The sequence below is a fragment of the Cricetulus griseus genome, assembly GCF_003668045.3.
Source record: "Cricetulus griseus strain 17A/GY chromosome 1 unlocalized genomic scaffold, alternate assembly CriGri-PICRH-1.0 chr1_1, whole genome shotgun sequence".
NCBI lineage: Eukaryota > Metazoa > Chordata > Mammalia > Rodentia > Cricetidae > Cricetulus > Cricetulus griseus.
In genome coordinates this window covers 121,873,561-121,897,226 of record NW_023276807.1, presented here as the reverse complement: position 1 = coordinate 121,897,226, position 23,666 = coordinate 121,873,561, and the positions used below count along the sequence as shown (strand labels likewise).

The 23,666-nt window shown below is 38.4% G+C and overlaps 1 protein-coding gene across 5 annotated transcripts in view; it reads right to left on the bottom strand.

Moving 5' to 3' along the window:
- The window catches only part of Rbpj (recombination signal binding protein for immunoglobulin kappa J region), an 83,722-nt gene that overhangs the window by 22,092 nt on the left and 37,964 nt on the right, over positions 1-23,666 (bottom strand). For 4 of the 5 annotated variants that reach the window (XM_027386945.2, XM_027386947.2, XM_027386946.2 and 1 more), the window contains 2 exons: positions 14,009-14,047; positions 5,456-5,551 (listed from right to left, as the gene is read on the bottom strand). In XM_027386945.2, coding sequence (XP_027242746.1) covers positions 5,456-5,551; positions 14,009-14,047 — 135 coding nt within the window. Of the gene's footprint in view, positions 1-5,455; positions 5,552-9,171; positions 9,306-14,008; positions 14,048-23,666 lie in introns of those variants that run through there. The other variant, XM_027386949.2, reaches the window with a different exon arrangement.

Here is a 23,666-nt window from a genome sequence, read left to right as displayed (position 1 = left end):
AAAGAAAAATTAAGGTGCATTTCTGTGTCTGAAACTGACTTTTAAGGGCTGCTATAAAATGAATCCTTCGAAACAACATGTATCTTTCTCCTCTTTTTCAGCACCTCTCAACTGACAAGAAATGCTTTTCTCTTCCACTTGGTGGCGGTATGTAGACATAAGACTATTCATTTTAAAATTCAGTCAAACTTTTAGTGAATGATTTAACTTTTTTTTTCTCACTCAAATCCTGAGAACACACATGGGGGAAATTTTTACATTTAAAAGGGGGTTTTTATTTAACTTGGTATGACAATTAAGTTTGACTAGACAAAACCCAAACTTGTCACTGACATCATCTGACCTCTGAAGTAACATCTATCTGGGAATCTCTGGCACATAGGTTACTACAGTTAACACAGTTCTTAGTGTGACTTTAGAATCAGAGTCTAAGTGTGTAGTTAGTAATTGTACCCAGAGCACCTCTAGTATAACTGCTTGCTCACCAGGAGACAACACTGAATATTAATATCATATTAATAACAAAAGGTAAGTTAACACTGCCTCTAGAGGAAATAATCTTTCTACAAAGTTTCATTTTTTATAAACCATACTGATTTTTAATGAAAAAGTAAAATAGATGACTACCATCGATGTGTATACTAAATATGCTATACTAAAGATGCTAATACAAAGAATATTTAAGCTTTTTAAATGAAATTTCCTGGCCAGATATTTTTAGCATTAGTCAGTGGAATTATTTTTTATGACAGGACATGGCCAAAGTATCTGTGGTCATGTCCCCAGGTTACCTCATGCCTTATGCCTTAGCAACTCTTTAAAAGAGCCTGAGCCTGGATCAGCAAGGAGGATGAACCTTCCTCTTTCCAGAGTGGAGACCAGACCCATCACCTCTTTTAATCCACAAGGAAACCTCAGCAGAACAATCCAGTCACAGGAGGGCATATCACACACACACACACCCTTACACACACACACACACACACACACACACACACACACACACACACACACACACACACACACACACACACACAGCAATCCAACAGGGTTCTAATTGTAATGTAAAGTAGTGTTTACCTTGGAAATATTAACAATACACATGATTAAAAAATAAATAGAAAGTAGTTACTTCAAGTTGGTTTTTTCCTTTCTTTTAATTATTTATGGGGGGTTCAAAAGCTAAGATTCTTCAAGTGTATAACTGGGGTTATGGAATGACTAAGCCATAGTCAAATAAAAGATAGTAAAAACAGGCTACTGTAATAAAAGGCAATCATAAAGTATTTAAAATAACTTGATAAGCCATTGCAGTCCTGTGGCCCTGTATTTCTTACAATGACTAACAAATCCTTTTATTACTTCACTAGGTCTCAGCCATCATAAATTAAATACTACAATTGATTTTTTTATAGAACCTTCTTACACTAACACCTAACAAGTATTTTTTTAAAAAAAAAAAGAATAAATGAAGCAACTAACCTAATGGAATGCTTTGTCAAAACTGCAGAGACTGAAAAGCAAAGCAAAAGCAGCACTACCCATGTTTGCAGCCATGTGATTAACAAGTTTGCCCCATGCTTCAGTGAGGTCTAACCTGGTTTCCTCTAATAATGGGGAGGATGGGATGAGACTGAGTGAAGTTCACAAGGATTACTCTTTTCCCAGCATTTTTAATTCCTTGACCCTGACACCTGGTTGTTGCCAACCTAATAAAATGTAAGTCAGCATCAACACTGAATCCAGGTGATAGCATATTCCTTTGGAATTTCACTTAATGGGAAATAAAAATGTGAATTTCTATTTTTTTAAAACTACAGAAATAAAATTTTAAAACCCTAGAATTAGATGTGGTTGTAAGAATTCCAATTCTGGCCGGTCGTTGGTGGCACACACCTTTAATCCCAGCACTCGGGAGGCAGAGGCAGGCGGATCTCTGGGAGTTCAAGGCCAGCCTGGTCTCCAGAGCGAGTGCCAGGATAGGCTCCAAAGCTACACAGAGAAACCCTGTCTCGAAAAACAAAAACAAAAACAACAACAAAAAAAAAGGAATTCCAATTCTGGCACCAAGGATAACTAACCAATGGAAACAAAGGTATGTTTAGAGTCCCTTATCTTCATTTTCCTTAAAATGCTCCATCCTAGCATTGGTAGAACACTTCTCTGATTCAATATTGGAGCTGCTAGGCAAGCTATTTCCTGTCAAAATGCACAACTAGCCTTGCACAGTTTTCTTTAGCAGTGAGAAGCACTCCCATTTTCCTTATAAAACAACTGACCAGTGTGAACTATAGTTCCCAGGAAAAGGTCACACCCATGTCACCAAGGCTGATTGATTAGAATGCAATGATTGGGTACAGCTGGGATGTTGCAGATCCAGGGCTCTTGGGCTACCTTCAGTCTCCTTAACAGCCATTCACTGCCTACCAGTGCCTTGAGACTATCACGTAAAATCTGTTAGAACATTACTATCAGATCACTAGCTTTCACCAATCCAATAGCTAAGAATGTCGTGGGACAGCAGTATAGTCTTTGCTGTAACCCACCTAACCATGAAAAGTTTCATTTGTGACTTTTTGTTCTGTAGCTATAAAACCTGACAAAGCATATTCACACTAGAACATAACATTTGAAGCAACCTAAATTTGTGTTCCTGAGCCATGACCATTCATGTTGGCTCTAGAATTAAGGTAAGAACTGTTTTTGTAATAAACACTACACATATACACTAAATTTTCACTATTTGAAAACCCAAACATGGCCAGTTCAAGGCCAGTCTGGTTTACAGAACAAGTTCCAGGACAGCCAAGGCTACACTTAGAAACCCTGCCTCAAATAAATAAATAAATAAACAAACAAACAAACAAATGGATAAATGAATGAACAAACACATACCTAAACCTGAATTTCTAGTACCAACTTCATGAACAAAAGGGCAATTAACTCAAGTTAGTTATGAATCAGTGATCAAGTTTCACATGTCACTTAAAACAAAATAGGGCTGGGTTTGTAGCTCATTAGAGAGTGTACTTAATGAGAAAGGCCTGGAATTCCATCCTACCACTACCACAGTCTGCCAGACCCTGGGCAGCAAATTTAGAAAAGTTGAATAATAATAATAACAGTAGGATGTACAGATCCTAGATATTGTTTTCACTATTCATCCTCTTTGAGAATAATTATCAATTCAAAAAGCTTTACTTTCTTTTCAGCTCAGAGATCAAGGAAGAGACTTCCTCATTATGTCCAATCCTGTAAAGCACTAATGAGGGCCTTAATGCCTTATATACACAAAGTAAGTCAATGAGGTTCTTCCTGTAAAGTAGCAATATTTACCCTGGAAACATTAACAGTACACATGATTCAAAAGAGTAGTTTTATAACTATTCACAAGTTGGTTTTGCTGCTGTCTTTTTTGGGGGCAGGGGTCAAAAGCTAAGATTCTTCAAGTATTTAACTGGGGTTACTAAGACATAGTCAAATAATAGAAGGTAAAAATAGGCTACTGTAATAAAAGACAATCATGAAAATGTTTACAATAACTTGATAAGCCACTGCAGTCCATATTTAATTAAACATTTGTACTTCCCCACTTTGTTCATAGGCCATTTCCTTTGTCACACATTCTAGGCTTTCTTTCATTCTTTTCAACCCAGTCTCCAAAATCACACTTTCATTCCTTCTGCTAGAGTAAGGTATCTTCCCTAGCCAACCAATCCCAAAAACTTTTGACATCCCACCCCCGACAAGCAAGTTATCTTTACCAATAAATGCTTAACAAAACATGCTGTTTGAAAGACAATGCCTTAAAATTCTTGGAATCAAGTGAAAACAGCAAAGATGAGGTTCCGAGACAACAATGACCCGGTCTAGCAGGCCAGGTTCTGCTCACTGCCATACCCCACTCTGTGACAACTGCACCTGAGTGAGTATGTTGAACTGAGGATGTGACCAAATGGTAGACCATTTACGCTGTATGTATGAAACTCTGGGTTTGATCTCTAACAACAACTAAAAAAAACAAATAAACACACAAACAAACAAAAAAAACCCAAAACAACAGATCCATAATTAATCCAAACACAATGATATATGAGTTTTCATGAAAAAGACTACACAGAAATAACATTCGATAATTACTTTTACAAGTAATTTCTGTAGTGGCCACTTAGGTTTGAGTATGAAGGGGCTTTGTCTTTCTTTTTCTTAGATAGACCTTGCAATGTGGCCCAGAAATTCTTGGGCTCAAGTAATCCTCTTGACCTAGCCTCCAAAGCAGATGGGCCTATAGCACACTGCAGCCATATGCAGTTTATGTAGCAGGTGAACCTTCTCAACTGTCAGGTATAGGGTTAAGGAAGCTGAGAGCTCTTTACAATGACTCCAAAGCTCAACTTAAACTGACCTCAAGACACATTTACAGTTATAATCTTTTAGCCTTTACTTATGTATTATTATCTATGCAAAATCTGCTTGCCTGCCTACCTACCTACCTACCTACCTACCTATCTACCTACCTACCTATCATGTCACTGGGAATTGAACCCAGAGCCCTGTGCATACCGGCACACCCTCTATCACTGAGCTATATCCCCAGACCTTTTAAAAAAGATTTGTGAGCCAGGCGGTGGTGGGCGCATGTCTTTAATCCCAGCACTTGGGAGGCAAAGACAGGAGGATCTGTGAGTTTGAGGCCAGCCTGGTCTACAGAACAAGTTCCAGGGCAGGCAGGCTCCAAAGCTACACAGAGAAACCCTGTCTGGAAACGCCCCCAGCCTCCCTCCCCTGAAAAAAGGTTGTGCATGTGTGCCACATATGTATGGTTGGCTATGGAGGCCAGAAGAGGATCCCAGTTCCCCTGGAGCTGGAGTTATAGCCAGTGCAGACAGGAGCTTTAGAGGTCCCCTGGAAGAGCAGCAAGCGCTCTTAACCACTGGGCCATCTCTCAAGCCCATCCCTAGACTTCTCTGCATCAGTGTCAAAGTTACTCACACAGGACTTATACTCACTCTGTAACCCAGAGTACGTTTGAACTTGCCATCATCCTCCTGGCCTCAGCATCTCCAGTGTTGAGGATTACAGAATTGTGTCACAACTGTCTCTTCCTTTTTAAAATGGCACCAGGGGGAGGGGAGGTTACAGTTGTTTACCAAATTACACTTTATTCCCAAAGGAAAAGTGCTTTGCAAATGAGCTAATGTGTCACTGAGATTCTTGGAACACAGGCCCAAAGAAAAACAGACTTAATTTTACAAAATTAGGGATGTGGCCAGATGGTCTTCTCTAAATTTTTCTGACTTGAACATAGCACAGTTCACTGTTTGTCCCTTTTAAGAGATAAGTCTTCTCTTCATTTTCTATTATGCAAATAAGCCCAGCAATAAATATAGCCTCAGGCATAAATATAAATCATATGCAAATTGTACAGTAAGTACCTATTCCCCAATAATCTTACCGTTTTTCATTTCCATACGACTTCTGTGCAACTTTTGCATGAAGAATGAGTACTGTTTGATCCCCTCGTTCTTTTAAATAATTTCGCATAGCTTCCCTGGAATCAAATATAAATATTATTATTTTAGGGATGGTATTTTTGATGAAATCTTTCACAATTTTTAAATAAGCAAATGAAAACAAATACATGGGTTACCTTAAAAGAAACTTGTACAAAGGACAATACATACCCACTTTCACTATGCATTTTAGTTGTTGAAAATTAACATTTACAGCTGGGTATGGTGGTGCACACCTTTAGTCGCAGCACTTGAGAGGTAAAGGCAGGCAGATCTTTGTGAGTTTGAGGCCAGCCTGGTCTACAAAGTAAGTTCTGGGACAGCCCTGGCCATTATTACACAGGAAAAACCCTGTCTCGAAAAAAAAGATAGGTAGATAGTAGATAGATAGATAGACAGACAGATGGCAGCTTTGCACTGCTATAGCTTATCTTGTTCTCTATCCTTTGACATCTTAAGTCTCAACAAAACATCAAATCCCGAAATTGCTATTGCTTGATCCCCAACTAACAGTCCCATGTAAAGATTTAGAAAGACCTGTCACTTATTCACAAACATATGATTGCCCAAAGGATGTTGCTAAATATATTAAATTCAGAGGCTAACTGAAATTGCTGAAAATTGTATTCAACTTTCAAAAAATTCAATATTACATCAATTTAAAACTGCAACATGCTTATTAAGCAAATGTTTTATACAAACTTCAATGTGCATTTATTCACTCAATCATCCTGTCAGAGCTAAGTGCCACACCGGGGGGTGGGGGGGGTGTTGGGTAAAAACTCTTATAGGTTTAAGCAGAATCTCAATTCTTGAGATGTTTTACACATCACAAAATTAAAGTCGCTGGGTGGTGGTGACACATGCCTTTAAACTCAGTACTCTGGGAGGCAAAGGCTGGCAGATATCTGAGTTTGAGGCCAGTCTGGTTGTGGTGGTTTGAAGAAAAATGCCTCTAAAGAGAATGGTGCGATTAGAGGTATGGACCTATTATAGTAGGTGTGGCCTTGCTGGAGGAAGTGTGTCATTGTGGGAGGAAGCTTTGAGGTCTCCTATGCTCAAAACACAGCCCAGTGTCTCAGACCACTTCAAGTTGCCTGCAAGCCAAGATGTAGGAATTTCAGCTCAGTCTCTAACAACTATGTCTGCTCACATGCCACCATGATAGCAATGGACTAAACATCTGAAAATGTAAGCCATCCCAATTAAATGTTTCCTTTATAAGAGTCACTGTGGTCATGGTGTCTCCTGGAAGCAATAGAAACATTAAGACATGAGTCTATGAGTTCTAGGACAGGACAACCAGGGTTTCGCAGAGAAACCCTGTCAAGAAGAAGAAGAAAAAAAAATCAAACAAAAAATTAAGTTAGGATAATCAAGAAATATTTTACTAAATTTTAATTATTCTACTTACATTACAAATAAAGACAAACACACCATACAGATATATATCCAAATGATAGTAATAAGCTGTCAACTGTCAAAAGCTATTAAATGTAGGGAATTATAGATTTCTTGTCACTTGTGCACTAAAGTGCCTGGACAAACCACTGAGCCTCACCTAGCTTTTATTTTCATACCTGAATATTGGGAGCTAACACAACCCACCTAGCTCAGGATGGCTAAAGGAGTCAAATTAGATAACCTAAATGACATTTTTTTTCTTACTCAAAAAAAAATCTTTTAGCTTCAAGGCATGGAAAGTGATACCACAGTGTAGGCAGAAAGAATGGACCTTTACCACCAAAGGAAACAGGAGAACAGAATAAGCAGGGTACTACTAGCAAAGGTGTGCAAGAAAAGCCTAGAAACATAGTGTCTGTCTAGGTCAGGGAATAAGGGACAAAAGACCTTGCATTGGGGTTAGTCCTCAAATGACAAGGGCACTGGAAAGGCTGGCCATGGCAAGGATTGGAGATGTTACTATGGCAGGTGACTGACAGTTCAGAGAGTAAGACTGGGGGTGGGAATGCTAAAACATAAAACAAGGGGGCTGGGAATACGGCTCAGTGGCGAAAACCTTTGCAAGAAGGCTGGATTCCCAGAACTCATTTAAATGTCAGGAAAGCATGGTAACCCATGTGTAATTCCAGCCTTGAAAGCAGAGCCAGGAGATCCATGGAGTAAGACCAGCTATATTAGCAAGTTCTGGATTTGATTAAAAGACCCTGGCTCAAAAGAATAAAGTGGAAGAGAGAGTGAAGAAGATTCCCTAGTATACAAGAAAAAAAAAAAAGGACAAAAGTATAAACAAACAAAACAAGATAAAAACAAGAAGTCAAGAGAAAGCCAACACTTTGTCAAAATTTGTACAAAAGTCCCAGGCAGGAAATTTGAGAAGTAGCTATACACTTGAAAAGTTTTAACTGTAAGTATATTTCCCAAACTAAATTCTATTAACATTTATGGTCCCTGTTATATCACTTAAGGGGTATTCGATCAGGTTTTCCTATCTTACCAGTCAGAATATAGAGGCTAAAAGTAAAAGAACTTGAGGCAGGTATAGATTCTTTCTACAAAGGTATCACTATTGAAAGACTGACACTGAGTGGTGAGGCTGTACTAGTTATTTTTCTAAGCAAGTATCAATACAACCAACAACCTTGAGGGTGACATATGACTAAGCACATTAGAAATGGGGAAAAGGTTGACTTTCTTGAAATGATACAGAAGAGCCAGGATGTAAAGCTTAGTAGTTGAGCTACCTACCTCAAAGACAAAGCTACCTCTACTTACTGGTAGTACAATGGCTAAGCCACAGCTTTGCTATGAAATGCAACAAGGGTCTGAATCTTAACTCTGCCACTTATTGAATCTGAGGGTTTTCTCCTCTGGGGAAGCTATGAGGGCAGTGCATACCTCAAAGTAAGTTAAACCCTTACTGACAAGTAGCTCATGTCAGCAAGTTACAGATATCACTACTGTTTTCTTTTTTAAAAGCCATTCCAAGCTCTTAACTACACAGGCTGCAGAACGAAGATGGAGACTTCCACAAAAGCTTTGTAGGCATGCTGGATAAAGGACATTGGGGTGTTACTGGGCAATTTATCCAATTTGAGCAGCACAGTTTCTGATAGCACACATAATCCATCTTCCCATGTACAACTTACTGAGGGCTACCGCATTCTAGGTGCTTGGCATTGTACTAGTGTTCAGTACTAGAAACAACTATTCAGAGTTAATTCCTCTTGGTGTTATGGCTGCCTGGGGCAGCTTCAGTTTCCTTCTTCCCTTCATTTAGTACAAATAGAACAGTAACTAGAGTCTGGTAGTAGTCATTAGTAATAGTTGTCTGCAACAGGGATTTGCCAAATAGACTCTTGCGGACTAAACCAAAATCTTTTTTGGTTTTTTGTTTGTTTTGTTTTCTGTGAACAAGTTTCCTCAAGGGCTAATTTTGAAGTTGACAGTATGGGAATAGTACTAATAGTAAACAAACTCCCAGTACCCTTGATGACCAAAGCTGAAGAAATTGAAGTGTTTGATCCTAGCAAGACATCTCTTCATCTCCACTCTAAACAAGTCAAAATGTCCCTTCATTCTATATGGGTTTTTAGTGGATAGATGAGTAAACAGCTTGAAATCTTAACCACATAGCTAAGAAACAAATTCTATTCACTCTGGTGATCCACCCCCCCACCGCACCCCCCACACACACCTTTTAAAGCCAGTCTGTGAGATATGAGCCACGAGCACTCCTGTGTCTTAACAAATCTGCAGATTTTACTTTGGTTTGACCATGTTAAGACCACCACTCACTGTGTGTGCAGAGACAAACTGGGAAGAGAGGTCTCTAGAAACACATAACCAAAAGGGAGCACTGGGTCAGGACACCATCTTGATTTCCAGCCCTATCACTGCAAACATGGTCCCATGAATTCTAGGGATGCCAGGTACCTTCCTGCTCTACCCCAGTCTCATCTCCAGATTCCCTTCAAGTATGATTAGCTTATGCTGAATGCAGTGTGAAGCAGTGGTTCTCAACCTGGGGGTCATGACCACTCTCACAGAGTTTATCTAAGACCACCAGAAAATACAGATATTTACATTATGATTTAAAGCAGTAGCAAAAATGCATTATGAAGTAGCCACAAAAAGAATTTTTATGGTTGGGGGTCACTACAACAGGAGAAACTGTATTCAAGAGTTACAGCATTAGGAAAGTTGAGAAGCACTGAACTGTAAAGGCTTTCTATGTGAATTGTTTATCATTAATGTAGCATACTGACTTGGTATTTTTAATGTAAACCTCAATGTATTTGTAAAGGAGAATTTTTGGGAAGAAGCTATCTGCACAAGCTGATGGAACCAAAGATGTGGGAAGGTTAGAATTTTGCAGTTTCAAAGCCTAATTACAATCAATTTGAGGCTATCTTAAGCCTACTAAATGGTCATATCCCCACTACAAGCTCTGTGTCAAGCTAGACCTAACACCCTGACAAACATAAAAATCTTTTAGAATGTATTAACTCAACAAAACCCCAGTTTTCCACCAAAGGACTAAGAGTGCTGGATCTCCTCATCTTACTGCAACCTGCTTCTCTGATGTTTCCATCAATGTATTTTTTGGGGGATGGTTGTTTGTTTGTTTGGTTTTATTGAGACAGGGTTTCTCTGTATAGCCTTTTTGCCATCCTGGAACTAGCTCTGTAGATCAGCCTAGCTTTTGAACTCAAGAGACTTGCCTGCCTCTGACTCCCAAATGCTGGTATTAAAGATGTGTGCCACCACTGTCTGGCTCCATGAGTGTATTTTTTAAATCCCCTGAATTATAACTTTCTTTGTCTGTTACCATAAAAACTCCATGAAACTGCTTTCACATTAGAACACTGTATTTGGAGAGACCTAAATCAATGTTCTGGGCCATGGTCACTTATATTTTGCTACTGATTAACCTTGCCTTTTATTCCTTTGAGGTGAGAGCTGTTTCAACCATACACAGCAATACCTATCAAGTTTATAATTACATTTATACAGGGTTGTCTTACCTAATAGGAGAATGAGTGGGTTAAAACATCGTACTACATAAAAGTATAGAGAAGAAAGAGCAGCACTTTACTATGTAAAAATAGAGAAGGGGGGCAGGAAAATGGCTCAACAAGTAGATATTGCCTTGCAAGCCTGACAATTTTGGAAGAGATTAACCTACTCGTGTAAGCTGTCCTCTCATCTCTAAACATGTGCCATGACACATGATGCTCCCACACAATAACAAATTAAACAGAGAGAGAGAATAGTCTGACTACTAAAAACTGTTGAAAACAGTTATTGGCCTAGCTTGAGTCTACAAAAATACATGTGTCTCACGCATAGGACTTTTAAGAACAGAGTGGTATCTCCATAAGAGCCAGAGAAGATAGTCTCTCTGAAAAGCTTTACTCCTAAGCAGAAGATATTCTGAGTGAGAGAACAACTAAACATCATTCTAACAGTCATACAAATTTTAAAGTAATGGTAAACCTTACAAAGGAACTCCTCTACTACTAATCAAATTCTGGCAAGAGCATGAGTTAGCAGCTACTATGCAGTTATGGAAGGAGTAAATTAACAAAACTATCTCTGAAAGAATGTTTAGATTTCTATCCCTAGGACCCACCTGTAGAAAGTGAGAATATTCTCCTTTCTCAAGCTGACTTCGCACTTCCACAAGCACAGTGTAACACATACACATACATACATACACACAGACACACACAAAATGCAATTCTTTAAAAAAAAAAAATTCAATCATGCTGAATAATGCATAGTATTTACTCCAATTATTTACGCTTTTAATTAAAATTTAAATAGTGTAGAAAGAACCCCCATCCTCCATCCCCAATGAGAGACTCTGCCACCGATAGCGTTTACTTTGGAAACAGGAGTAAGAAAGAAGAGCTCAGGGTAGGCCTTGAAAGTGCCTCAAAAGAGAAGACATGGCCCACAAATTAGACTCTCTATAACCCAGTGGAGATAAACTCCTTAAAATATTTTGGCCAAATAAGATATTGCTTACCTAAAGCAGAATCACTTTAAAGGAGAAACAGATAGTATTAGGTGGTACTAAATTTAGTATAAAAATTAATGAGAAAAATATACCAATTCTAAGTTTGTACTCAATAAAATTACCACACAATTAGTTACTGGTTTTCAATTTGCATTTGCCATTAGATTGGCTTTGCTAAGTTTGCATCGACAATAAAGATATCTACTTTCCTTTTTAAGAGAAATAAAGCTTAGTGGAATTCTTCCCCAGCAGATATGCTAGTCTCCCAGGTTATCTCAGATGTAAAAGGGTTACTAAAATGTTAAAAGTTTTATTGAGATCTAATTGGCATACCTTATGGTGGTTTTTGCATGAGCACAGCATACCACCACCACAAGAGATTCTCAGTTGCCCAAAGCTGTCCTTCTGAGTCTCTGAAATCCTTTATTCTGTCAGGAAGAGCAAGTTGTGCATGCAGACTGCAATCCTTTTTTGAACTTTTGAATAGAAATCTTTGCTCATAGGGGATGTTAGTCTAAAGTTTTACTTTCTCATAATGCTTTTAGTAACATTATGAGTAATGGAGTAGTCTGTCCTCTTAAATAGAAATCTTTGCTCATGAGATGTTATTCTACAATTTTACTTTCTCATAATGTAATATTACAAGCATTGTCTACCTTAGGTAACTGAGTAGTCTGCCCTCACAAAATGAACTAGAACTACAGATTCTCTCCCCACTTTTAGAAAGGTTATCTAGTGGCATTTTCTCCCTTCAGCACTTTGTAGAATTCAGCAGTGAAGCCAGCCTATGTCTGCAGTTTCTTTGTTGGAAAGCTTTTAATAACAAATTCAGTCTCTTTAGATAAGGCTATTTGGGTTATCAACCTCTTCCTGAACAAGCTTAGACAGTTTGTTAGTTTAAGATACTTAAGCATTTCTTCAGAAGTTATTAAATAGACTAAAAGTTGTATTTGCTTATTAGTCTTTGGTATCTGTAGGGTCTGCAGTAATGTTCTCTTTCTTGTTGGACCAGTAAATTAGAATCAGTTTTCTAGTCAATATTGCCTTTATGCTTGGAAGAATTTTTTTCAATATTCTTCAGGTCTGTTTATGATATTTTTAGTGTTGTATAAAGTCTCTATTTGCACCCTTTTAAATTAACTTTAAAGCTGTCTTACCTGTAACAAAATTAGATGAAAACCCTGCTGTAATCTTTATCTTTATTCTTTTGAAATCCATCTTTTCCCTTGTTTTTAATTATTTCTCTTCACCACCAGTAATCAATTTGACCATGATGTGCTTCAACATACTTTTACACTTGAGACTTAACTGACTTTCTTGGATCTATGGTTCAAAAGCTTTCAACAAAATATGTTCAGGCATTATTTCTTCCTATAGTTTTAGTCATAACTTCCTCTGCCTCCAAGTGCTGGGATAAAAAGGCATGTGCAACCATCAATTGGCCCTGTGTTCATCACTCTTAAGTACAATTTTCTTTCCCTTCCTTCTTTCTTGAGATAGGATCTCACTATGCAGCCTTGGATGGCATGAGACTCACTATGTAGATCAGTTTGGCCTTGAACTCAGAGATCTAGCTGCCTCTGCCTGCCAGGTACAGTATGGAATAGAAGTGTGCCCCACCATGCCCAGCCCACAATTGTTTTTAATAAATATTTTAATAGTAATTATTTGGTAATAGTCTTAACAGTCCTCATCAATATGAAACAAGAAGGATGTGGCTACAACAGAACACCACAGAACTATTACAGAGAATTCTAAAGTCTAAGGTAATATAATACATTGTGGGGTTAAAGGATGCAGAACAATAATAGGTGGGAATCCCAGTTTAGGGTCAAAAGAAAGCACATCCATACCCACACACCCCTCCTTCTTAAAAGATTAAGTCTAACACTGAGGGCTGAAACTGTCAAGACCACTGGGTATAAGACCACTGGGTTTCCTTACTTTACAACCCGACAAAAATTTTGATGAGTTTTTAAATTAATTCTTTGAAATATATGCTTGAGAAGTTAACTGAAAGTTAAAACACTATATTATCATGAAAGTGGGTAAATCTTAGGTTTACTTTTCATTGGGGGAAAGTAATATTTAATATTCATTTCAGAAAACATACATTAAATCTCTTGTCTTCCCCTTAATCATCAAAGTGTGACTGGCTAAACAGTTACAGTTGTTATTTTCACAATCTATTACTTAAGATGAGATTTTGAAAATAGTTCACTTTTTCATTTTTAAAGTATATCCTTTTTGTTGTTGTTGTTTTTTTCGAGACAGAGTTTCTCTGTGTAGCTTTGGAGCCTATCCTGGCACGTGCTCTGGAGACCAGGCTGGCCTCGAACTCCCAGAGATCCGCCTGCCTCTGCCTCCTGAGTACTGGGATTAAAGGGGTGGGAATAAGCTCAAGATGTAATTACTATATCTAAATGATTTCTAAGAACCATTCATGTTAGTGTCTAAAATGACACTCTATATGCACAGTCAATGTTTGAATGGCTAGTAAAATGCTTACCTAGTGAGTCGTTTAGGTGGAGGCCGCTCACCAAACTTCCTAGAAAAAAAATTAAAGAAATAAAGTAAATAAGTTGTCTGATAAATACCACAATATGCTATAAAGCACTAGAAAGTGTCCCTTATGACTTGTCAATCTTGATGAACAGTGAAGAGAGAAATCCCCCAACAATCATCTGTGCCCAGAAATAACAAATGCACAATACAAAGTTCTTAAAAACAATAGCAATGGGGCCAGAGAGATGCTGAGCAGTTAAATACACTTGCAGAAGACAAGATTCAATCCCTAGCACCTACACGCCAGTAACTGGTAACTCCAGTTCCATGGGGTCTGTCCTCTTCTGACCTCCTTGGGCACCAGACATGAATGTAACACTCATGTGTTCAGGCAAATGCTCATACACATAAAATAAGTCTAAAAACAAAACAAAAATCCAATGGCAAGCTTTACACATCTACTCTGATCCAGTGGCAAATGATTAAATGAGGATGGCTAACATCAAACTTCTGAAGCATCTTTCAGAAAAACCACTCAGATTTATGAGGTAATGGGTTAAAACACTTGCTAACAAGCCTGCTAACCTGAGTTCAATCCCTGGAAGCCACATAGTCAAAAGACGGAACCAAATCATATAAGCTGTATACTGACTGCCACCTTAAGATTTTGTAAACAGAACTGCTTTTGTGTTGAATTTTTATTCTACAGTATGTTCAATATTTTATATAAAAAAATTTGAAACCCATAGCCCATCCCCCTCAATGTTTTCCTGACATACCAGCAAAGAAGCCTAAGTGGAATTATTTCAAAACATTCAATTACTTCATACTCAGGAATTACAGCTACAGAGTATAAGGCAAAAATTTGCTCCTGGACTCTTTTCCACAGACAATGGTTGGGTTTTAAAAACAAAAACAAAGAGTGATCACATGCACCACTGTCATGTAGGTGCAATAGAGGGATCTGATTCAGACAGGAGTTTATTTAATTTACAGAAACAAATGTGGAATTACCAAAGTCTACTGAAGCATTAAAGTAATAAAAAGTAGTACCCCATTCTTATGTAGCCCAAGCTGATATACCCCGGGACACTCCACTGGAGAAAACTGATTTTTCCTCTCCCAGAAAGTATCAGTTACAAATAGCTTCTTGTTTAAGGATGAGAAGCTTTTTCTTATAGTAGATGGTAATTAACACAGTGACTCACAACTGGACAATGTGCAGAAAGTGAGAGTGGCATTGGAGTACTCAGTCCTAAATGGAATGTCTTTATGAACTCCCTCCCCTCAAGGCTCAGGAATCCATGCTGAAGAGGAAGAAGAACCATCACAAAACCATGGAATATGACTCCAAGGAAAACAGCCTCTTTCATGCACGGCAGAACTGATACACACAGGAACTCACAGACTTAATAGCAGGCACAAGACCTTCAAGCCAGACAAAATTCCAGCAAGTAGGTGAGGGAGTGGGCACAAAATGCTAAGCTTTTGTTTGCTTGGGTTTTTTTGTTTTTGTTTTTGTTTTTTTTTACATAGCCTTCAATCCATTAGAATTTCTAAAAGAGAAAGTTACAAACCCATTCCATTTGTACATACTTCTTTTCTTTGGGGAAGAGAGGTAAGAAGTTTCCTCCTACACCAAATCCCCTTCTTTATGAACGATAACTTACGAGACTTACGAGAGAAAAAAGTGGAAGACAGAAGCGTAACTCATACCTTCAAGAGAAACTGACTATATGATATACATCAGTATACATTCTTGATAACAAATGGCATAAAACACAAATGAAGTCAGTACTGACTGGGAAAGTGCTTAGTAACTATAGAAAACCATAGCAGGCTTACCAGCATCATCAGCTCCCACGTAATGTTTGCACCAGATTTGTCCCTCACCAGTTACTTATTGAGCAACTACTAGAGACCAAGCACAGGTACATCCAAACATCAATGAGCATACGGTATAAATTTGTGCCCTTACAGGAACCTATTCACAGTTAGGGCAAATGGACAAGGAGACATTTAGTGTATTCATATTCATATTCATAATCTACAAAAGCAAAAATTTCCTTGTGTGTACTAAGTCCTCTAACAACTAGTTGATATCCTCAATCTTGAAAATACATTTTAAAACACATGATTTCTCTTTAAATAGTTTATTCATTTTTTGAATCTACAAATTGCCTATGAAACCATGTATCCTTTGAAAACAACACTCATCAGGAGCTAGAGTATAGCTCGGTGGGAGAGCTCAATACCCTGGGTATCTGATCCTAGGCTTCAACTAAAAAAAAGAGTATATGTCAGCCTTTTTCAAACTTTGAATCAGGTCTTACCTTAAGAGCCAATTTAAAAGTAATGGTGCTAGAATTTGGCCCAGTATAATCACTGGTTTGGGTAACGTGACAAATATGATCAAGGCAAAACAAGGTCCTCTTGTCTTTGACATCAGCTCAGGGGATGTTTGGTCTATTAGGAATGTGCTGATGTCAAAGACAAGTAGTAGACCCCAATAGATGAATACATGTTCCTTACTTGCTATTATGCATACTGTGTAGAAACACTTAAAGTACCCTTTCTTAATTTCAAAGTCTCTTTTACTTTTGCTTTTTGAATTTAAAACAACAACAACAACAACAACAACAACAACAACAACAACAACAAAAATACCTTTAACAACCTGCCAGCAATCTGTCAATGCACTGGAGTGGAAAAGATATACATGACTAAGACTATCATCTCAGACTGCGCTCTGCACTTGGCTTTTCAAGTAACTCTGTAAGGGGTTAGTGGAAGTTGTTTTGGTGAGGGGTGGGAGAGTAGGTGCTTAAAAAAATTATAGCCTGAATTGAAAATTGAAAATCTTTAAATTTGTAGCCTCAAAAAGAAGTATAATCACACTCTGAACAAACTACTCCAATTGTATGTGTCATTGAATGAAGCAAAGTGTAGGTCAGTGGTAGAATGTGTACTTAGCATACATGAAACCCTGGGTTCATCCCCAGAAACCCAGTTCCCCTTAAAATAAGGCAAGGGAGAGAACAAATGGGATTCAGTTAAATCATACAAATGCCACTTACACAAAGTACTAAGAAACAATAGCATTTTTATAGTACTATGGTGAAAACGTAGAGCCTGAATCTAAATATAAGGAACAAATTCAGTATGTGAAATAGACAAAGAAGCTGACTCAGTTAAAGACATAAAAACAAGACCATGCAACATGATTTAGAATATATTTCAATTGCAGAGGACATTAGAAAATTAACAGATCAGATCTATTTTAATTTCCTAATTTTGATTATTATACTGTAGCTGTATAGAGGAACGTTATCACTTCTAGAAATATTGAAGTTTAAGAGAAAAATATGATACTGACATCTTCAAATGATGCAAAGATAAAGGATCATCTGTGTATACCCATCACATGTATGTGTGGACAGATACACACACACACACACACACACACACACACACACACACACACACACACACGGGGGGGGGGGGGGGAGATAATGTAAATGTGGTCAATGTTCTCTTTGAGGTATCTGCTGACTACTGTAGTAATTTTGAGACTACTCGGAGAAGCTGGTATCACAGCAGAACAAAATCAAGATGTTGGCCTGACTCCACAGAATACAGAACTTGGTGGTGAAAATTGTCAGAATTCATTCATAGAGATGGTACATAACAGGCCTTGTAGCTAGTTTCTTGCTACAGCTTTTATATTATTAGCTCAATTATATAGTAACTGCTGTAGATATAGAGCTTGTTAATTTCAGCACTTGGGAGGAAGGGACAGGCAGATTCCTGTGAGTTTTGAGGCCAGCCTGGTTTACTGAGCAAGTTCCAAGACAGCCTCCAAAGCTACAGAGAAACCCTGTCTTGAAAAACCAAATAAACAAACAAACACACAGGATTTCCATGACTTGAGGCTGCCACCAGATATCCAAAAAGAATTTCCATGAGGATCCAGTGATGAGGGTGTACCAGAAACCAAAGGCCTTGAACCAGACCAGTGGCTTACTGCAATTAACTTTTGCAAGTAAAGCTGATTGAACAAAAGGGTATACTGTGTGACACACCAAAGATCCCAATGCCACCAGAACAAATGAAGAGGTGTTGGAGAAGGTGAGAAAGATGGAGAAGAGGTTTCTGTTGTTGTTGTTTAGCTTTTGTTCTTTTGTTTGCTTCCTTGCTTGTTTTGGTTTGATTTTTTTTTCCCTATTGGAGGAGAGGGGGTCCACTGCAGGGAGAGAGGGGAGACTATGGAGGAACTGAGAGGGGTGAGTGGAATTGGGGTAATGTGAAATTCCCTAAGATTCAATAAAAAAAATTATGTTCTGGTCATAACTTGCTAATAAGGTCTTTAGGAACTTTATCTAGTGTCCTGTTTTTTCAAAATTGTACACATGCCTTTATGAATTATGGCCATGACTTGCTGATCTAATGACTGGCCTTTTTCTATCCTCTCAGTCACTGGAGAAAAGAAATATAATCTGTGTGGTAGAGTAGGGTAGTGTTCAGACCCAAAGTGCCATCTGATGAGGTACCATCCGTCGGTCATGGGAAGGGCTCTGTGCTGAGCACTGACTCTTAACTCCAGGGCAAACTAGTGGCTTGACCTGGAACAAGAAAGCAACTTCAGTTTGAGGTCAACCTGGTCTACAGAGAGAGTTGCAGGACAGCCAGGTGATGGGGGACATCCTTCTGTATATATGTTTCTCTTACTAGTTGATGGATAAACACAGATTGGCCAGTAGCCAGGTAGGAAGTATAGGCAGAGCTACCAGACAAGGAGAATTCTGAGGAGAGGAAGGCAGAGCGAAGCCGCCAGAGAGAAGCCATGTAGCGGCCAAAAGGAGTAACATTCTGGAGCATTATGGGTAAGCCACAGCCTCGTGACAATACACAGTTTAACAGAAATGAGTTACTTAGCTTTTCCAGTTGTTAACAAACCCTCATTATTATCTTAGCTTAAACTGAGGATCTGGGTGATGATGAGCTTTCCTGGGTATCCCAGCCTCAATTTTTCTCACCAGAGCATGAAAAGCATAGTATCTACACCATAGATCCAAGGTGTTGTGCAGATCAATTGCTTTGTCAAACAGAAGGTGATGTGCTGTAACTTGTTTTATTACCACTGGATTCTAAGCTCCTTAGGGCAGGAATATCTTTTCATTCCTCTTCAACCTCCAGCATTTAGAATAATTTCCAATGGCAGCTTCTTTAATGGGCAGGACTTTAAGTCTCTAATTAAGAGAGCTAGCCAGTAAGAAGCCTAAGCCACTGGCCAAACAGTTTATCATTAATATAAGCTCAATGTGTTTATTTGGGGCTGAAGGGTGGCAGGGCAGAAACTCCATCTATAGCCAGGATTAAGTAGAGAAACCCTAGTCTCGGAAAAACAAAAACCAAACAAAAAAGAAAGAAAGCAACTTCCACTCTATGCCTCAGTGTCCTCAAATGAAATCATAGATGGAGTACTTCTAAACAGGGTTTTAAAAAATTCAAAAGGTTAGTACATGAAAAGAACAGACAAGAGTACCTAACACCAACTAAGCACACAATAAACACTCCTGCTCCTTCAAAGCTGGATTATTGAATACAGTCACATAATGTAATGAAATTTATAATAATGCCTCCATCACTGTTCAATTGCTGTGAAAGGATACCATGACCAAAGCAAAAAAAGAAAGCATTTAACTGGGGGCTTGCTCAGTTTGTGAGGGTTAGTCCATTATCATTATGGCAGGAAACAAGCATGGAGCAGTAGCTGAGAACTTTATACCCAGACCCATAGGCAGCAGGCAGAAAGACAGACACTATGCTCGGTGAAGGCCTTTGAAACTTTATAGCCCACTCCCACTGACACACCTCCTTCAGCAAGGTCACATCCCCTCCAACAAATCCTCTAAGTGCATGACACCACAACAACCACTATGACCAGCCTCACAAGCACCAATACTGTCCCAGCCTCCCAAGTTGCTAGAATTACAAATGTAAGGTCCAGCTAATCCCACAATGGCTGTCTCCCAACAGAAAGTCCAAGAATCTTGTAGTTGTCAGTCCATGAGGCTGTATGTCTTAGCTAGTCTTTAGTATATGTTAGAATCCCAAAGAAGTGGGCTCAAATACAAGTGAAGGGAGAGCAAGGGCAAGCAGGCAGAGAGCAAAAGCTGCTATGAGAAGGTGTAGCCCAGATTAAAGGTGGGTCTTATGACTATATGACCTCACACGACACAGATTTAAAGTGTGTCTTCCAAACTCAAATGATATAATTAATTAAAAATATCTCACAGCTATGCTCAACAGCTTGGGTTTTTAGTTAATTCCAGATGTAATCATATTGACAACCATGCAGCCATAACACATGATTAACATACAGAATACACAAATTCCTATAACTCAGCAAAAAGCCTAATGTAAAAGGCCATACAGACATCTCTATAAGGTAAACAAATGAGCAATATACTATGAAAATATGTCTTAAATCACTAAGAAAGAAAATAATCAAAGCCACAATAAGATACCATGATATACCTGTTAGGATGACTGACTAATAAAAAAACATACAAGAGGCTAGAGAGATGGCTCAGCAATTAAGAGTACTGACTGCTCTTCCAGAGGATATGGGTTCAATTCCCAGCACCCACACAGCCGCTCACAACTGTCTGTAACTTCAAGCTCAGACACCCTCACACAGACACACATGCAGGCAAAACACCAATGCAAATAAAGATAATAAGTTTAAAAATTTTTAAAAAACACAAGAATGTAAAATATTGCAACAGTTACACAAGACAATATGATTTATCAAAACATGAAACAGAATTACTTCATGACATATGATACAATTCCACTTCCAGGCACATAAACAAGAGAAAGCAAGTACTCAGAGGGGTACACCAATGGCATAGCACATTATTCACAATAGTTTGAAAAGTGGAAAGAATCCACATACCCACTGACAATAAGGTGAACAAACAAAATGTGATATATACAAAGATGTACTATTCAGACTAAAGGAAGGTAATGCTGGCATATACTACATACATGAGCTTTGAAGAAATGCAAAGTAAAATAAATCAGACTTAAAACTTAAGAAATAGTATTGTAATTCCTAGAGTAATCAAATTCATAGACACAAAGCAAAATTGTGATTGTAAGGGATACATGTGCCTTTGACCAGAAGACACTTCACAAATGTTTGATGAATGGGTACATATTTCTTGAATACAACAGATTCTATAAAATACACTTATGACTAGTAAAACACTAAATTCTTTCCAACCCTATCTATCATCATGCTGTAAGTCCTATCAGGTGTTAAGGGGCTGGAGGGAGGATTACCATTTCTAGGTCATAAAAAGGTCACAGTGAATACCTAACCCTAACATGGGAGTAAAACAACATGATGAGAATCAAAACACTTATGTTCAAATCAGAGATTACTAAGCTTTTCCTGTGACTTCATAAAAAAGTAGTCTATAGTGTTAACACCCAAACAATACATTTCCTCTGAATTATAGATAATTATGCTTTGTGTTATCACATGCCACATTACTAACAAATCTACTTTTGTAGTACTCTCTCTCTCTCTCTCTCTCTCTCTCTCTCTCTCTCTCTCTCTCTCTCTCTCTCACACACACACACACACACACACACACACACACACAGGATCTTAACCACAGTTCAAAGAATGGCTTTCTGCCAAAATGTATCTGAGGCATTAAGCTGTCAGTCTGCCTGCATGAACTGTTTATAGACAGTGGAGAGCCCAGAACCTCATACTTACCTATAAAAACCTTGGAGGCCATGGGGTTCTGAAGGCAGAATGAGCCACAAAGAGCACAGTTGTGGCTCAGGAGATGATCTGACTGTTTTACTGTTTTACTTTGCATTGCTCCATCTTCCACAACCATCAGAAATACCAGTGCCAGCAGCACACTTGAGACTTGCTCCCCGGATCAGCACACTTGGCTGCTTGAGGAATAAGTTCCTCAAAGCCCATCCTTCCACTAATTGGCACACTGTGCAGCAGTCAAAAAAATAGGCTTGAAATGGCACAAAGTAAGATAAGGATAAGGAGCCGGGCGTTGGTGGCGCACACCTTTAATCCCAGCACTCGGGAGGCAGAGGTAGGTGGATCTATGTGAGTTCAAAGTCAGCCTGGTCTCCAGAGTGAGTGCCAGGATAGGGCCAAAGCTACACAGAGAAACCCTGTTATCGAAAAACCAAAAAAATTAAAAAATAAAAAAGATAAGGATAAGGCCTCTGTAGTTGCTGAGCAAACTTTTATAGTTTAGTTCATTCCTGTTACATCATTCATTTACTTGGTTATGTCATTGTTCAACAAATTTAAATTATGCAAACTGCAAAGCTATTGTTAATTAACCTACTAGCCAGATTTATTTAATAAAAAATATATACAATAGTTTTTTTCTTTAGGGCTAAGCTCCATTACAGCCACTTAATATTCCTTCTCACGAATTTGCTAAGGTCATGGGAAGTCTCTCTGCTCTACAATATCGAAGACCTCTTCTACTACAGCAATTCATTGGGAAAGGCCATTAATTCTTTATTTCCATTCTTCGATGCCATAAAGTTAGGTGAAATGCTCCTTGTTATCTCCCAGGGCTTTCTAACTTGGCCTCTTGTAGCAGAGTATACAGAGAGAAAAGCAACAGAGAATCTATCTTTACATGTGCTCTCACTTAAGCTTCATCAACACTCCTCAAAGTTGGTATTGCTTTTAACTTATAAAGTATTGCTTTCCCCTACATCCTTTTTAAAACTTATTTTTAATTTATGTGTATGAGAGTTTTGTATGTGTGCATGTATATATGCACCATGTTACCTGGTACCCAAAGAGGCCAGAAGAGGGAATCTAATTCCCTAAAGCTGGAGTTACAGGCAGTTGTAAGCCACCCAAAGTCAGTGCTGGGAACCAAATCTGTGTGTTCTGCAAAAGCAGCAAGTGCTTCTAACCATGGAGCCATCTCTCCAGCCCAGCTTCCCCAAACTTGTACTTATACACTAATAATCATGCTAAAACAATGAGAAAGACCCACATAAAACATCTGTAAGGAAGTCATGTTCTTTGCTTTGCCTTGTTTTCCTGCCCCAAAATGCCCTTTCCTCTTTTTGATAACGCTCATTTGCTTTTCCTATTATACCAACCATCTAGCATATCTTGTTTAATCTTTCAGAGGGAGGAGAGAGGGAACTCTTCTTAACCAATACAAGTATTTATCTGTAAAATGAAAACTACATTCTAAGGATCAAGTATTATAGTAACCAAACCAGAAAATACGAAGACTGGAATATGGTTAAACAAACCAGAAAAAAAAAATGACTGTGGTAATGGTAAGGGTTAATCAAATATAGATTCTAAACAATTGCAAGAAGCTTAGAAACAAAGACAATACCAACTGTCTCCACAATAAGCCAGACTTGCATAATGGAACCTTAGGCTATCCTTTTTTGCTGGACAAATTTTATGGCAGACATGTATACTAAGACAAACTGACAGTATTATTAGGTTGTCTCAATCACATTAAACATTTCCTGAATTACATGTCAAAATGTCAAAAATAGAACAAGACATCACACTGGTACCACAGTTTGGTTCTGGTATAGATGAAGAATCAATCCTATTGGTC